Consider the following 18011-nt stretch of genomic DNA (forward strand, 5'->3'; position numbering starts at 1 on the left):
AACAGCCTCAGAGGACCTGTCAGCTTAGTCGTTTGTGTCATTAGGTAGCATACATTGCAGAGTTAAAGGCAATGCTTCCGGAACTGTCTGGATGACACAGGAAAACTCTCCCCTAGGAAACAGGCACGCAACACTGGAAAAACTACAGGCGATGTGATGTCCAGCTGGACGTTCGTCGATCCTCACGGCCGCTGCTATTTATTACCTGCGGCAAGGAAAACTGTTTACAGCAACACACGGCTCAGTTTCGCATTGCTGGGGAGTGGAGGGCTGGAGGGAGGGACAAACACACACACACACACACACCCCTGCCCCAATTAGGCCCCAAGCCTGCGGGTGAGAGCTTTCCATGAGGTCAAACAAATAAGTCGGGCACTCTGCATGCATGACCGGGGAGCGAACGCCATTCGGGGGGGGGCATCGCCACTATTTCCCCGTGATGAAACTGACAGCTAGTGTTTCACGCCTGTATCAGTGCATAGAGGAGGGGAGGCTATGACATGGCTATTTCTTACTGTCACCAGACATGGCAATGCTTGTTGTCCATCTATAAACAGCTTGGAACAATGCTGCATATTGCACCGGTCGATATAAGGCTCTTAATTTGATACATAAGCATCACTTAACTATATTCTACAAGCTGGAGCAAATGACGTTTCTCACAGTTAGCACATTAGCTCAGGGCAGGGACCTTAGTTCTCAGTTACAGCACATTCATGTTTACAGCATAGCTCCAGTTTGCAAGTTAGTTTGTGATTAGTGCATTAGCTCACATTTACCACAGTATGACTGCTTGTTAATTTGGAGCTAAGACATTAGTATGGGGTTTGCATGTTACCTCACAACCACCATGTTAACTCACAGTTAGTTCACAACTACCAGGATAACTCAGTTTGTGTGGTTGTTCCAAGTTAATGTTAGTTTGTGGTTTGCACATTCGATTGTGGTTAGTGCATTAGCTTACATTTACCACATTAGGGTTGCTTGTTAATTTGGGGCTAAGACATTAGCTTGGGGTTTGCATGTTACCTCACAACCACCATGTTAACTCACAGTTACATTTACATTTACGGCATTTAGCAGACGCTCTTATCCAGAGCGACTTAGTCCAAAGGGTGACCACTCTGCTATTCGCCCAAGTATTCTCTAAAGTGGAGGGTCTTCAGTCTGCGTTTAAAGACAGCGAGCGACTCGGCCGTTCGGACACCCAGGGGAAGTTCGTTCCACCACTCTGGTGCCAGGACAGAAAAAAGCCTGGACGCTTGTCTTCTGTGGATTTTGAGGGATGGCGGGTCGAGCCGAGCCGTACTTGAAGCTCGAAGGGCTCTTGGTGCAGATCGGCTTTTGACCATTTCCATCAAGTACGGAGGGGCTGGTCCGTTCTTGGCTTTGTAGGCCAGCGTCAGGGGTTTGAATCTGATGCGGGCAGCAGCTACAGGAAGCCAGTGAAGAGAGAACGCAGCAGTGGAGAGACATGGCCGTTGCATTCTGGAGGAGTTGCTGGGGCCTGATGGTGCGCAGAGGGAGACCAGCCAGAAGAGAGTTGCAGTAGTCAAGTCTTGAAGTGACGAGAGACTGAACGAGCACCTGGGCGACTCTCTAGAGAGGAAGGGTCGAATTCTTCAGATGTTGTACAGGAGAAATCTGCATGACCGAGTTATGTTTGCAACATGACCTGAGAACGATAACTGATCATCCATAACTACACCAAGGCTACGAGCTTCTGTAGATGGAGTGACCAGTTAGTTCACAACCACCATGTTAACTCCCCTCATAAGCACCACAATAACTCAGTTTGTGTGGTTGTTCTAAGTTAATGTTAGTTTGTGGTTTGCACATTCGATTGTGGTTAGTGCATTAGCTCACGTTTACCACATTAGGGTTGCTTGTTAATTTGAGGCTAAGACATTAGCTTGGGGTTTGCACGTTACTTCACAATTACCTCGTTAACTTGAAAGTTAGTTCACAACCACCACGATAACTCTCACTTTGTGTGGTTGTTCCAAGTTGACATGTTTGTTTGGGGTCTAAACGTTAGCTCTTGTTTAGCATGTTAGTTCACATTTGCCACATGTTTGTTTACAGTTTGCATATCGGTTACTGGTTAGCATGTTAGCTTTTGGTTTGTGCGTTAGTTCACATTAGCTTACCATAATAGCTTGAGTATTGCGTATAAGTTTGCACATTACTTCATGGTTAGCAGCAGGTTAGCTTGTGTTTAATGCATTGTTCCAGTCTGATTTCCTAGGGTCAGAAGGGCAACAGCAGTTCAAAATCCAAGATGGCTGCACTGCACCTTAACAGTAATAAAGCAGTAGCGCTATACAGTTTATCAGCACTTCTATCCATTTGTGTCTCATTGATCAGTCGTACACACAGTACTGTCCAGATTCTTTCTGTGGACATGTTTCCACAGTGTTTGGATGTTGATTAAATACTGTATAATCAACTGGTATTGCTAGGCTAACCCAGGGCCTATTTGGTTTAGATTCACACAGAACACTGGTAGAGGATTGTCAAACCAGTCGTGGCCGATGTTAAGCTGGGACGTGGTCAACTTGGGTGTGATGTCACTCCCAGCTCCAACTTCCAGGATAAATGGGACGCAGCATTAGTTCACGGTTAGCACACTAGCTTGTGCTAGCACATGTGTTAGCGCATGCTTAGGATGTTGTGTAAGAAAAGAAAATACTGTACATTTTAATCAAAGATATTCAAGAATAATATAGTATTTTGCTAACGTCTTGACAACCCTGATTGAACGACACATTGAGTAAATAAGTAAATAAATTCTCTACAGGAAATAAACTTGTGTTTTCTGCACATTTAAAGAGCACAGTTCTTGGCTTTTCTAAATTTATTTAGGTGGGGAAAAATAAAACACATGGCACATTTCATGTTTCAGAATGCTTTTGTTTTTTTTGCAATATGTTTATTTTCTTACATTTACAAAGTGTGCCTCTGTACAGGATTTTAACTCATTTCCACCTGCAAGTCGACTGTATTAAAAATGCATCAAATTGATATTACACTGTTCTGCACCAATCTGAATGATGAATGTGGTGAATTGGGACACCTATACAGGAGACTTTGGTTTTTAGGTGTAATCCAAGGAGCTGTTTGTTGCTGTGCATGACAGAAAGCAATGAAAAGTCATGCAGAAAGACGTGTTTCAGGAGGATGCATGGTTTCAGAATGCAGTAGGAGTGGCAGAGGCTTTTGCAAGTGCGATGATCAAAGCCATGCAAAAGTAGTTCTGTGCAGAATGCCTTTGCAGCAGCCTGGGCTGGGCTTTGGAGCTGCTTCAGAGCTGAAAACACCCCACTAAATACTCTGTTTACACAGCAGGCAGCCTAACTGTGTAAGTGCAGTAATCTCGTTTTCGCAGATGATGATTAATGTCTACTTAAAGCGAGGAATCCTCAGCAGTTTAACGCGAAACGCTGCTGAAAATGAGCCTGCTCATAAATCTTAGTCTTGGACGGTCCTCGCGCTGCGTGTCAGGCGCTGTGTGTGTCGCTGCGCCTCGCGCACAAAGTCAACAAAACAGGGCTAATGACGCGCCTAATCTCCTCTACAACACTGAAAACGACTCCGGCAACAAGGCCAAAAAAAAAGACCCGCCGCTCGCGGATGGAATCGTCCTCTCGAGTTTGAAGATCTCATTTCCTCGCGCTTAAAATAGAGCGGGAGGATCTTGTTTACATGCGCGTCGACGACGCCCCGCGGTTGCTAAGCGACGGGGCGGCACTCAGGAGCAGCTTCGGTATCCATGGAAAGAGCCAATAGTAATCGCCCGTTCGGTGCTAATTAACCCATTAATGTCCGCATCTGAACTTTTGACCTTCTTTTGATTCGTGTATTTTCTGGGCTAGCCTGAGCAACAAATGTCCCTTAATAATAATCCCTTAATTATCATATTGATGTCATTAATATTTATATGAATATTATATTTGGTCATCCTGGACGACAAATATTGAAAATATACATACATAAAAATATGCACAACTTTTAAATGATATGAAAAATGTAATAATATGTAAAATTGTAAAAATAAGAACAACCTCAGTATTAATAAAGAATAAAAATAAATAAATATGTTTCTACATTGCACTAAAAAGGGTTGCACTATATATATATATGCTAATTGTGTGTATATATATATATATATATATATATATATATATATATATATATATATATGCTAATTGTGTGTATATATATATATATATATATATATATATATATATATGTGTGTGTGGTTTCCAAGATACTCAGGTCCCGGTACCCTATAATCATGCCCTTTTGGACATCAGTCAAATCGTGTACTTTGCACATGGCCATGACCGATTTGCTACAACTGACAGGTGTGCTCGCTTATTTATACATGCAGCAAAACTGTTCACGAGAAATCTGTGACGTCTGGGTCGGAGTTGATTCCAAACCAGGGGTGGTCATAATGTTCTGATATGACTCTGACAGTGGGCGAAGGGTGCTAGCATCTCGGAAACCCCTAACTCTGTGGGATGTTCTTGAGCTGCTGCAGTGAAGGAGTGCCAGGAAAGGACTTCTCACACATTGAGTGCCTTTCAACGCTCACTGATGCCAGGGGGGGAGCGACGACTCAGACGAGTGGTACAGAGCAATCGGTGCGCCAGTGTGGAGCAGCTGACCTCTAAACTGAACACATTTCCTCACCTGTGGGTTCCATACCGGGCTCGGCAAGCTGCCACTGTTGGGCCCTTGAGCAAGGCCCTTCACTCTCTCTGCTCCCCGGGCGCTGGAGTTGGCTGCCCACCGCTCCGGGTGTGTGTGTGTGTGTGTGCGTTCTCACTGCCCTTAGTTCACTAGTAAGTGTGCTTATTCACACTCTTAGGAAGGGGGTCATACTATTCTGTATATATTTATGGATATATGAAAAGATCCAAATATGAAAAGTTCTTGAAGTGAAGCTTCAGAGGCAAAATGACATAAATGGTCACTGTCCACATACTTATGGGGCTGACTGTATATATATATTACGTACTGCACGAGCCCCTCCTCGCGCGCCCTCCTCGTGCTGCCCGTTTCCTCTCACAGCATAAGGGCTCCACATCTGGAAAATCTTGAGAGGAGAGAATCCCTCTCGCCGTCCGCTGGGACGTGCTACTGACGTCAGACATGGGTGGGCGGAGTCACGCGCGCTGGTGTTTCCCGGCTTTATAAAGCTGCGGAGATCTCTGCGCTGTGAAACAGTGCGTCACGACCACCCCAGACCCGCCTGGCACTTCTTTCCCAACTTAACTTCACAGTGCAAACGGCAGGAGAACCAGTCACTGCCCAGCTCTGCGCGCCTGGCTGTGAAGACCAGCTGTGTGGATTTCTGAAGACCAGCTGCATTACCAGTGTGAAGCTATGCGCGTTTCCTGCGCCTGGGAGCCGTTTTATCTTTAAGAGGGACGATTTCCTTTTGTTGCTTTTTTATTCTCCCCCCTTCAGCTTTTGGGAGCAGCTGTGGACGCTCAGCTTCACCTCAGAGAAGAGTTCGTCCTTCTCCCGGCAAGTATGAAATCAGCAGAAGAAGGTAACGGCTCTTCTCCTGAATTATTTCCTGCTCAGCATGCTTTAGGCTTCACTTGCTCATAGCCGGGTTTACCTGGGGGTCCAGGGGGCGAATTCGACCCGCCAGGGTTTCTGCGAGGTGCTGAAAGGCGTTGCCGCTGGACGCTCGGTCCGCGTGGGCAGCAGAGCTCAGTGAGGGGAGCCTGCGCGCTGAGGGCTGGTGGGCGTGGCGCGAGACGTGGACCGTTATCTGTAGCACTCTTGTAATTAATACATTGTTAAATTAATCAACTCGCTTGTTAATTACAGTCTTATTATGCTCATATTTCATAGGGGTTAGTCTCGTGAGTGCACGTATGCATGTATGTTAGGGATGTAACCTAATAAACCTAATAAACAGATGTAGACAAGTTGACAGGTACTATATGATAAGGTCTATAAATAAGCTTCAAAGATTCAAAGACAATTAAAATGTAATTCAATTAAAATAATACAGAAATATCAATGTTTTCAGTTTGATGGTTCAGCTAGTCCACCATCCCGATAAGCTAGTCCACCAGTATATGGCCAGCATGACTACCTGACCATGCTGGTCCACCAATATGACTTATATCTTAACCAAACTACTCGAACAGTTTGACCATGCAGGTCCAGGAGTATGTCTGGCTTCACCAAACTAGTCAAACTGGTCAGTGTATGACCAGCTTGATGACCAGCTTGTCCATCCAACATAAAAAAAAAACAAAAAAACAACAACAGCTATGCTGGCTAACCAGTTCAACCAGCTGGCTGACCAGTATGATTTCACCTGGATGTCCAGCTTTTCAATCACCTCGAGCAGTTTAGACCCTCTGAAACCAGCTACCAGCAGAAGCTGGTGTTGAGCTGGAGTTTTCAGCAGTGATATGAACATTTGTACAGTTATGCAATAGTACATTTGAGGCATAGAGTGGAGTTATTATATTCAGGGTTGTAAAGTTGTATGTGAAGTGTCTACTGTATTTAATAAAGGCTAAAGCAGAGAAAGCTGTTTAGCATGTCTACTTGTGCAGGCTTTGATAATCCTGAGCCTTCCACCAGAGGGAAGCGGTGATGTCCAGGGTCAGAGGGTTCAGCTGTAGTCTTCACACTGCCCTTTAATACACAATACTCAGCTGGGGAAATTATATGACAAGTGTATGTTTGTTAAATATTACAATGAATAGCAGTAAATGCAATGAAATAACATAGATAGCAGATAATTCATGTGATTAGGTTAGTGCCTGGCTTAACCATCTCCAAGTTGTTGGAGAGAAGTGTTTACAGTTAGCTAGCATCTAATACCTAGTTTTTAATGAAGTTAAGCTCAAATTCTTCGTTAAATCATCAATTATAGAATGAAACTTTGTTGACGCTTTTTACTGTTTCATTTATTGTAGCAATGTAAGAGTACAGTGCAGGCTCACAGCTTGGTGACAAATGTAGTACTTTTATCATGCTCCAAGAAACTAAAACAAATGGAAACATTTAAATATTATGTGTAATGTGGTTGGTGTGGCGCAACAGATAACACCACTACCTGCCACTGAGTTACCACACCATGTGGGAGGCTGGGGTTCGATTCCCAGTCTGGGTGACTGTGCTGCGCTACACCAATAAGAGTCCTTGGGCAAGACTCCTAACACTACACTGACCCACCTCTGTAATACGAGTTACCTTGTAAGTCGCTCTGGATAAGAGCGTCAGCTAAATGCCATAAATGTAAATGTAAATGTAATGTATTGACACATATTTTATGTATTAAAAACTGTTATGTATTGAAAACTACTTTGATACAGTATCGTATCAAATTTATTTCAGAATATTGTGAAGCCGCTAGGGTGTCTAGCAGTAAAATTAACAGCAGTGAAAAATAAAAATGTGGCAAATGTAGGATTTTGCATTTTTACGATGCTTTTAAGTCAGGGTTTGAAATCTGCTAGTTACAACTCATTGTAAGTTTAAGTGTTTTGCTGCAAAATTCTGCCCGTTTCGAGTCTCTACTTGTGAGTTCACTCGAGGGAGTTTGCGGCGCTGTGCCGTTTGCTTAGAGGGAGGCTGTTATTAATTTTCTCTGGAGCTCTGCGCACATGAAAGCCTATAATTTATTGCAGACAAAAGCGCTCTTGACTGCGCACCGGTTTAGCTCACAGAGCGCCAGAATTCTCTTTTGAGCTACACTGGCTAGGCCTACAACCGCTACAATCGGTTCTGCTCCTGCACCTGCACGTTTTCAGACTGTAATATCACCATGACATGTGTTTTTGCAGCATATTCCTAATAGACAAGAGAAGGCAACCATATTCACCATGGATATTTCTTGGACACCGATGAAATTTAACCCATCCGTGCAGTGAACACGCACACACATACACACTAGTGATCAAACACACACAGTGGGCACGGTGGGCACACGTGCACGGAGCGGTGGACAGCCATTGCAGAGAGGGTGAAGGGCCTTGCTCAAGCGCCCGGGTATCGAACCAACGACTGTGTTATCAATAGCCTGAGCCACCACTGCCCAATACAGCAGGGGTTGACTGTCTGGCAGCATAGCCAGTTAACTGCACTGTATTAAGCGGTGTAGTGTAATACAAAGGTCCGGGTTCAGCACAAGGCTCACCTTAATATTTAAATATTTCATTTTAAGATGCTAATCAGATTGAGCTAAGCTTAGCAGGCCATGTTGCTAACATCTTACAGTGTAAGGCAGGGGGTTTTCATGCTAGGACCCACCTGTGTCCATTTGTACTGAGCATTCTGCTCTTTCACTCAATGACAACAAATGGCTCTAAATATATCTTCTTTTTGAGCACACTGATACAGTTTAGTAATATTAAGTCCTGTTGCAGGGCTGGGGTTCCCTCTTAGCACAAATTAGCACAAGTTGTTGTGAAATGGTAGTGCGAGCATCACAGAACACCTTCTCTACCATTTCAGTTTATCCTAATACTGCAAAACTGCTGAGAAACTTGGGGGAAAGCTGGGGTCTTGAGTTGCTGAGTTGCCTTCGCTGGATTTGATGAGCCTTACTCTAAGGGTTCGTTTCACTGGGAAAAAATCAGTCACTGCATACAAACAGGGTTTCTATGTGAGATGATTTAAGAGGCTCTGGGCAAGCTTGGACTTTCATGGCTGCGCTTTTACAATTCGGACTGTTACATCTTTACTGTAGCGGTTCGGTACGAATATCAACTTTTCCCCACTTCTTGCTGATTCTTATTGCAAATGCAGTAGATTGGGATAGGGTGGCAGTTGCGGGAAGGCTTTTTGTCTTTTCCAACTTCTTGTTGCCTTCTATTCTGTGGTTCTAGCAAAGCAGACTTGTACCAAACCTGACTGACCCTGGTCTTAGACTGAGTGGCTTAGTTTTCCACCTGCCTTTTTGCTCAGCGAGGTATTTTTAAGGCGTGGTTATTTTTGGCCTGCTATTATAATTACAATTATTTCCATCAATGATTTCTGTTCTGTGTAGAAAACCAGGACATATTCACTGTTGCTAATCTTATCTTTCCTCAAGATGCCTTTCAGCAGGCCTTTGTGAAAAATGTCAATGTTTTTAATCTGTATCTACTTTTTACTCTGTAAAAAAACAGTGATTTGTCAAATGTTAGGGTTGTATTATTTCACTTTCTATTTAGTAATTAAGCAGAGGTAGGTATTCACTCCTGGTTCTGGGCTGTGGTAGTCAAGCACACTGTGGTGCTTCCCCCGCTCAAGCTCACCTACTAATCCTGGCAATTAACAGATGAGTATAAGCAATACAATAAAAATGGGTTTACCCATCAGGCTTTGTTTTCTTACTGTAGTGCAGTGCTGCCATGCAAATTCCTAAATCATAAAGGATTCATTACCCTAAACAATGAATCATGACAACCCTTTGCTTTTCTCTTCTCAGATGCATACAGCTACACACCAAATGTCACCCTATCCCTTCCACTGAGCAGCCACTGCCTGCCCACCCAGTACCACAACCTCCAGACCAGCCCCACCATCTCTGTCTCCATTAGCCAGCCCCCTTCCTTTTCCCCACAAGAAGACATGGCCTCGGTGGGATACTTCCAGTCCCCTGGCTCTGGCCCCAACGGAGCCCCCGCTCTAGAAAGTCCGCGCATTGAGATTACGGCTTACAGCCAGTTCCCTGAGGACGAAGTGGAGGAGAGCAGGGTGCCAGTGGCCAAGCGAGTCAACTCCATCGTGACCTTAACGTTGCCCAGTGGTGATGGTTATCGCGACCCCAGCTGCCTGAGCCCAGCGAGCAGCATTTCGTCCCGGAGCTGCCACTCCGACGCCTCTTCGTACGAGTCAGGCTACTCTTGCAATTATGACAACTCACCGCAAAACTCTCCCTGGCAGTCCCCCTGCGTTTCACCCAAAGGTTCCTCTTCGCTCTTGTCCAGTACTGTGGGCACGTCTCCCCGCCATTCGCCATCCGGATCACCCCGTACCAGCATAACCGACGACAGCTGGATGGGCTCTCGCGGCTCACGACCCAACTCCCCCTGTGGCAGTAAGCGCAAGTACAGCTTCAACAGCGGCGCCTCTCACAAGTACCATCCATACTCACCAAACCATTCGCCAGGGCCTTCACCACAAACCTCGCCTCGCCTCAGCGTGACCGAAGACACTTGGCTGGCCAACACCAACCAGTACACCAATTCTGCCATTGTGGCTGCCATTAATGCCCTCACCACGGACGGGTTGGTGGAAATCGGGGAGGGGATCCCGCTCAAGACCAGGAAAACTAGTGTGGAGCACAGTGCTACGGTGAGCCTGAAGATTGAGCCTGGAGGGGAGGACATGGGCTCTGCAGAACTCTGTCATGAGGATTACTCTACTTCCAGGCTGCCCTTCAAGAAGGAGAACTACACTGGCTTTCTGGATGTACCTCAACAGCCGTATTGGTCCAAACCAAAGACCTATATCAGGTAAAACAGACTTTTTGAGTTAGTTGTAACTAACTAGGGTCTATAAGATCCTAGTTGTGCCACAACAGCTGATGTTTAGACCAGATAACAAATTAATTAAAAAAATTAGGTTTATATCACATCCCAGTTGATAACGTGCTGCTGTTTCCAGCGTCCTTGACCAGAGGACATAGTTTGTTTTCATTCCGTCATAAATGTGTGATGCAAAACATCCCTCTTGTAGTGTACTTTCTCAACCCCACTCTCTTCTCTTTAGCCCGTCCTTGCCAGCCCTTGATTGGCAACTGCCCTCCAGTTCTGGGCCGTACAGCCTGCAAATTGAGGTCCAGCCTAAATCCCACCATCGCGCCCACTATGAGACAGAAGGGAGCCGAGGGGCTGTGAAGGCGCTCGCAGGGGGGCATCCAGTGGTTCAGGTATTCATTTATATCTTTGAGAGTCTGTTTCCTTGTGTAAAGTCCTTTAATTCTCTCTTCGTGCCACACAGCGGTGACAGTGTTGTACTGAGGCTATATTGTGGAAGTAACCTTTAATCCTACTTGGCAAGCATTCAGCCCAGTTTCTTTACAAAGCTGCCCATGACCAAATCGTTGTTGCATACAGGCCATATTTTGTAGAATCTAATGAGGCATGCAACTGCTCAGTGTTTCGGAAATACACATGGTATCTGCAATGTGGTCAGGAAAGCATATTTAGAGTTTATGCACCTAAAAAAATTATACATTTTTATCCTGACGATTTCCAGCCTCAGTCTTTATAGAATGTAGAGCGTCTTAATCCTTTGAGCTCTGGGTTTATTATCTAGTTATTAATCTTAATGCAGAAACTGTTATCAATTATTTGGCAACCGGTTTCCTTAGCATATCTCGTGGAGTCCCACAGGGCTTTATTTTAGGGTCTTTGAAATTGATGTTAATTAGTTGTTGTAAGAGTGAGGAACTAAAGTGTGGGCTTACATGCTTACAGGGTCTAAGGGTTAAGATCAACATATGCAAATGACCTCTGTTCTAACTGGCTGTATTGGGTACTTGCCTCATTCAGAACGACGTAACACTCATAACTTCACTTGAATTGAAATAGGCAGAGCTTAACTTCTATAGAGTGAATAGGTGGATATGCCATATGTAAACAGGGTGGTTTATGTGACATCACTAAAACAATAAATTCTCTATTTTGCAATTGGACTGAATGGACTTGGGCTGGTGTTTGTAAATTACCAACTCCAAAAGCAAGGTAATGTTCTGTGATTATGGAGCTTCAATCACACATTGTCTGTCAGAGAAGCAAACTCCAAAACACTTCACATGCAGGTGTCGCCTGCTCACTTTCAGAGGACCACGGCTCTCAATCAGCAGTGGCCGTTCAGGAGCAGCCTGTGTGTTTTAGCAATAATGCAGCGCTAAAACTCGGAGGAGTGGGTGAAATACTTCAGGTCTTACACAAGACCGCAAAGTCTTGACGACAGCACAGTCCAGTCAGTTCCGTAACAGACGCTGGTGAGTCACCCGTCTCCTGTGATCTTACTTCTCGCTCTCGGAGACTGACCATACCGCTTGGGCAGAGTCTCTCATGAATGGAGGGCATAAGTCATAGAGGACAGAAGCTCAGTTGTCAGTAGCCGAGGCTATTCGACCACACACACGTCTTGGAGGATCAAAACCAGAGTAACACTGTAGAACGACACAGGGGGGAGCTGGGCCACGTCTGCTGAAACGCTCTATGCCGAACACCTCGGCTCACATCTGCGCCGGCTGTCCCGAAACTTCAGCGTAATGAGGTGCTAATGATGCTAAACATATGGCTATGCACTGCTCTCCTGTGAAGAACCCAACCCCTCTTGCTTTCTCTCTCTCTCTCTCTCTCTCGATCGAAGCCCCCTTTTTTTCGCGCTCACCGCAGTTTCCGGCCCGGCACACAGGCCGCCTTTTGTTTAGTGAAAAGTTCCCAGTGGTGCGCTGACATCATGGGGGCCGGCGCGCAGTGGAGGCGGCCAGTCTGAGCCGCACACGTTTTTTTGGCTGGCTTGTGATGGGGGTTGTGTGTGTGTATGTGTGTAGGAGGGGAGTGCTCAAGAGAGCCTCACACAAGGCTGTCCCATCCCGTAAAACCTCTACATTACAGAGCACACCCCACTGTGGATGCTCTCCAATTAGCCTTGACTGCACCTCTTACCCCCCCCCCCCCACACACACACACACACACACACACACACCCACAATCTCTCCATGTGCTTCGGACCGATACTCCAGCGCTTCACCCTGGAGCCTGCTTGGTTCTCAGCTAGGCCGCATCAGTATCTGTTTCAGGCCTTTTTATTTTGACATCCAACCACACACACCATCAAATGGACAGTCGATGGTGAGCAGCTGCTGAACTATGTGGGCCCTGCCGCAGCTTTTGGCTTCTGGGTCTGCGTTTAGCTAGCTCAGGAAATCTGTCTGATTGGAGAATGGCTCGCTCAGTGCTAAGCAGTGTCGTAACTGGAAAGAGTGACAAAGCTCAAGCTCCTGGTAGTTGTTGGTTTACTGGGAGACCCTCCGGGCCCTTCAGAGACTTCAGAGAATAACTTCTGGGAACTAAAACAATATTAATATTTAAAAAATATTTCTAAAGGTTATTTTTGGTCCATTTTTCTAATTTCAAGTTGGATAAGTTGAGACAGAACGTTTAGGTACTCTGTCTAGGTACTTACAGCCAAGTGATAGTAGTAGTCTGACCACTGTTTGCAGTCAGTGGTTAGAAATGGAAAACGGGTCTAATCCAGGGCTCTTTTGTGAGTCACTGTAAAAAATTGCAACATGCCGGATGCTAGCTTCACATAAAAAATATGAAATGTCATTTGTAGCTGTGTTTAGTCTAGAATGGACAAAAATACTTAAATTAGCATTACCTTAGCGCTAGTACAACTACAATTAAAAAATAAAACAGAAATCCTAATCCTAACCCTAACCTCAATATAAAAACCTAACCTAAGCCTCAACCCAGAACCTAACCCTTGCCCTAATCCTAACCTTAACTTCATCCAAACATCTAATTATTACCCTCAATCTGGCCCTAATCCTAACCTTAACCCAAAAACCTAATCCTAACCCTAATTTTAACTTTAACCCAAAACCTAATCCTGACCCTCACTCTGACCCTAATCCCAACTCACCATCTAATCATTACCCTCAATCTGGCCATAATCCTAACCTCAACCCAAAACCCTAATCCAAACCCTAATCCTAAACTCACCCCAAATCCCTAATTCAAACCCTAACCTTAACCTTGAACCAAAATCAAATCCCGAACCTCACCCTGACCCTAATCCTTAACATCAACCCAATATCTAATCATTATCCTCAATCTGACCCTAATTGTAACTTCAACCCAAAACCCTAATCCTAACCTCACCCTAAAACCCTAATCCAAACCTTGCCCTTAACCTCGAACCAAAATCTAATCCTGAACCTCACTCTGACCCTAATCCTTAACATCAACCCAATATCTAATCATTATCCTCAATCTGACCCTAATCCTAACCTCACCCCAAAACCCTAATCCAAACCCCAACCTTAACCTCGAACTAAAATCTAATCCTGAACCTCACTCTGACCCTAATCCTTAACATCAACTCAATATCTAATCATTACCCTCAATCCGGCCCAAATTCTAACTTCAACCCAAAACCCTAATCCTAACCTCACCCCAAAACCCTAATCCTAACTTCAACCCCAAACCCTAATACATACCTTGCCCTTAACCTCGAACCAAAATCTAATCCTGATCCTAAATCTGGCCCTATTCCTAACCCTAACTTTAATCTCATCCCAAATCCTAATCCCATCCTTCACTCTGACCGTATTCTTAACCCTATCTCAACTAAAACTTAATCCAGTTGAGATCCAGTTCCAGGCTGGTGTCAACAGCATGTCTATAATAGCTTGCTGATGATGTTGAGATGTGTGTTTTATACTTGGTACACACTCAGATATCTTCTCAGATAAATATCTAAAGATATCTTCAATACTCCAAATGTAGTGAAAAACGCCATCATTTACTGACTATATTCAGGCCTTTCACTGCCACTACATCACTGATATGTTGTTGAGCTGAATCAGAGAATCTTGAGAGTTTATTTCACCTAAAAAGAACCACTTAAAATGTCACCAACATATTATTTCCCTACCTTCTTTTTCCAAAACATTAGGCACTGTTCGTTCTGGCCTGTATGAAACCGAATTTCCATTTAACTTGGAAACGGTTCTTTCCGGAATCTGCATTTTATTTTTTTAAGAGGACTTTGTGGGTACAAATGCTTGTCTTTCCATTTTGCAAGTTTTACATACCCCTTTTTAACAAGCTCCTGAAGGGCACTTGTCTTAAGGTCCCCACACAGCAGGCCTGTATAGATCCAGTCACGTTGTTCCCTCTACTATGGCATGCTGCAGATAGTGAGAGAGGCTTCAATAGCATTAGAGGGCAAGAACTGACCACGGGTCATGGGAGTGTGGACGAGGTGCTCTGGTCTGTGTTCCATGAACGGACAGAGTCTTGGCATTCCTCTAGTGGGTGATAATGTGATGAAGGGAGGGCAATCTCTCTCTCTCTCTCTCTCTCTCTCTCTCTTTCTCTCCCCGTTCGCTCCCCCCCCCAGCCTCTGCTTGTCTAAACTGAAATACCAGGCTTAAACATATCCTCTAAAGTAAATATACAAGCCTCACCAGCCTTTTCACCTCAAATACTATTCGCCTCCCTTCAGAAACAAACGTGCCAGCCACGTTTGCTGAGAGCATGTTGTGCTCAGGTCCACAGATACAGATTTAGATCACAGACTGACAGTGTTATAGGATAATCAGACACAGCTATGTAGACTATGTAGAGTATACAGTTGGCTCAAAGCAAAGGTTTGGGCTCCCTGTGCCCTTTTTCTTTTTTGTTTTACAGATGCTGTGACACAAGCCCAAAGCATGACTGATCCACTTCTGGTGTACTTCTCATTAAATTCTGTGCCTCTTTTGGGAAACATACTCTTGCTCAAGGTCTAAACAGTCTAAAGTGCACCAGGCTTGATTAGATGTTCTGATGCTGAAGTAATTTGAGAGCTCGAATTGCTTGGGGTGCCCAAAATTGTGCCTGGTGATGCTTTGCTTTTTTTCACTCTAAAATTGTGCAAAACATAAATAATAGACTAATTTTATGCCGTTTAGAAAATCAGTTCATAATCTAAAATTCTGACCAGGGGTGCCAAAACATTTGCATGGCACTATATCTTGGATTTTTTCGAAGATCTAGGGGTCTTGCAAGATTGGTCCCACCTACTGAAAACATAGCTGGGCACTCCACTCTGATTTCCATTCTCTGTTTAGCTTTTGAAGTCTTTTGAAGACCAATGAGACAGCTCATTTTTTGTGGTCATTTCAATGGGCTGTATTCACTGTAACCTCTATGTGTTAAGGTGCTGGATATTAATTACAGTACTTGCAGTACTTTTTATATTCTTGGAAATGCTCAGGCCTTGTTCTTATTGACATCACAACACTCTGAGACATTTAAATGCACTGTATGCTGTATATGACTCTTGTTCTGAGGATTGCTGAGGTTTTAGGCAACTTGCAGAAGCACTTTACAGTACTATATTATCATGATAACAACAGTATATTGTCATATGGCCCATCGCTAAACAAAAGTGGGCATTTTTTAATATAAAACAGGTATAAAATTGTGAATTTCTGCATTTCTCAGCTGCACGGCTACATGGAGAGCGAGCCACTAACTCTGCAGCTGTTCATCGGCACGGCGGACGACCGCCTCCTGCGTCCACATGCCTTCTACCAGGTCCACCGCATCACCGGCAAGACTGTGTCCACACCCAGCCACGAGATCATGCAGGCCAACACCAAAGTGCTGGAGATTCCACTCCTGCCTGAGAGCAACATGAGGGCCATGTGAGTGTTTATGTGAGAAAAATGAATGTGTCATTGTGTGTGTGTGTGTGTGTGTGTGTGTGTGTGTGTGTGTCTGAATTACTGTCCAGGTTTTATGTCAAACAGTAGTGAAAGACAAAAATTCCCAAAAATTCTATGTACTGTAATAGTTCTAGGTTCATGACAGTTTCTCACCTCCTGATAGCCAAAGCTGGGGAAATGTGTGCATATGCATGTGTGTGTTGGTGGAGCCCCAGCTTGGTGGGTTTCCCTCCCAGAAGTTGCAGGGCTCGTGTTACAGGAGGCCTCAGGATATGTGTGTCTGTGTGGAACCTCTAAAAGGGGAGTGGGGTCTGGCACGTGTGTGTGTGTGTGTTGTGCAGTAGCAGCCTGACCAGCTCAGCACTTTTCCCTCCAGCTTTAATGGATGGATTACTCAACTCAGCTTATATAAAACCCAAACCCCTCTGTATCCTCTTTCAGACTTTTTGGAAGGTATTCCTACAAGCCTGCAGTGGCTAGATATGTTTCTAATACATTTATATTAAAAAGTCCCCATGTTGGATTTTTTTAGTAACGTAATGGCTGATATATTAGAACGGAGTATTTTATTTCATTATTTTGGAAGGAGTTATTATGCATCGACTGGGGAAAATAGTTCTAAATCTGGCAAACACCTTCTTACTTTTTTTGTCATTGCCAATTCCCACCCATTTGGTTGGAGTAGCTAGAACTAGCTAGGACCCCCCTTATCACGCGATGCCACAAGTGCTGTGAGGATGAAGGTTAGCATGTGTTGTCTCTATGACAACTGCTTCAGTTGGAACTGCAGCTCAACATGCTTGAAGGACGTAGACCCTGTTTACACCTGGTCACTTCATACGTCTTAAGTATCACACAATTGATTTTGGCTCCAAGACACATTTATGCTACACAGATCAGCACTGAGCTTCTTGGACTTTCCCATTTTATTGCATATTGGTCAGTACAAAGAAAGCTGTCAAATGAACCATTTTTTATGCAGGCACCAGGAAGCCATTACTTCTGATAGATCACTGAATTGATCATTTAAGCTGGTGTATGTACATTATTTGCCCTGTATGTATATATTCCAGTTCCAAAGAAATCGTTGAAAGCACACTACTGCAATGATATGTCCATGACGAGAGCATGTAAACTTGCAACCGCAGCCGTAATTACTTTATTGACTTAACTGCCACTTATGAGCCGCGTGGCATCCAGCATTGCCAAAAATGTGAGGACGATTACTTTTGAATCAGTGACAGTAGTTTTCGCATGTTCAGTGGAAAATGACACTGCGGAGAAGTTGTAACAGCATCTTTTGTGAAAAGCTGAGGTTTAAGGCCGAGTGAAAGAGAGAGAGGACGTTTATGAAGTGTTTAATGAATGCTCTGGAGTGCTATGAAAACCAGAATTATGGCCAAAAGAGGCACTCTGGCAGAAAGGTCAGTTGAAAAACATGAGCACGTATGCTCAGCTTTGATTTAGCAAAAAATATCAGCGTTGTTTTTAACCGGTGGCCAGCCATGTGTGTCTCAGCCTTGACATTACTAAGAATTTATAGATGTTTTTGTCTTCTGAACGTTTTGTCCTTGCT

At 44.4% G+C, this 18011-nt stretch overlaps 1 protein-coding gene across 2 annotated transcripts in view; it reads left to right on the forward strand.

Moving 5' to 3' along the window:
* Positions 1-5493: 5493 nt before the first annotated feature.
* nfatc1 (nuclear factor of activated T cells 1) overlaps positions 5494-18011 on the forward strand; it is a 66204-nt gene continuing 53686 nt past the window's right edge. For both annotated transcript variants that reach the window (XM_072675366.1, XM_072675367.1), the window contains exons 1-4: positions 5494-5563; positions 9458-10487; positions 10744-10903; positions 16212-16414. In XM_072675366.1, the coding sequence (XP_072531467.1) occupies positions 5545-5563; positions 9458-10487; positions 10744-10903; positions 16212-16414 (1412 nt within the window). In that variant the 5' untranslated portion in view covers positions 5494-5544. The remainder of the gene's footprint in view (positions 5564-9457; positions 10488-10743; positions 10904-16211; positions 16415-18011) is intronic.

This window comes from Salminus brasiliensis, chromosome 3 (genome assembly GCF_030463535.1).
Source record: "Salminus brasiliensis chromosome 3, fSalBra1.hap2, whole genome shotgun sequence".
Classification (NCBI taxonomy): domain Eukaryota; kingdom Metazoa; phylum Chordata; class Actinopteri; order Characiformes; family Bryconidae; genus Salminus; species Salminus brasiliensis.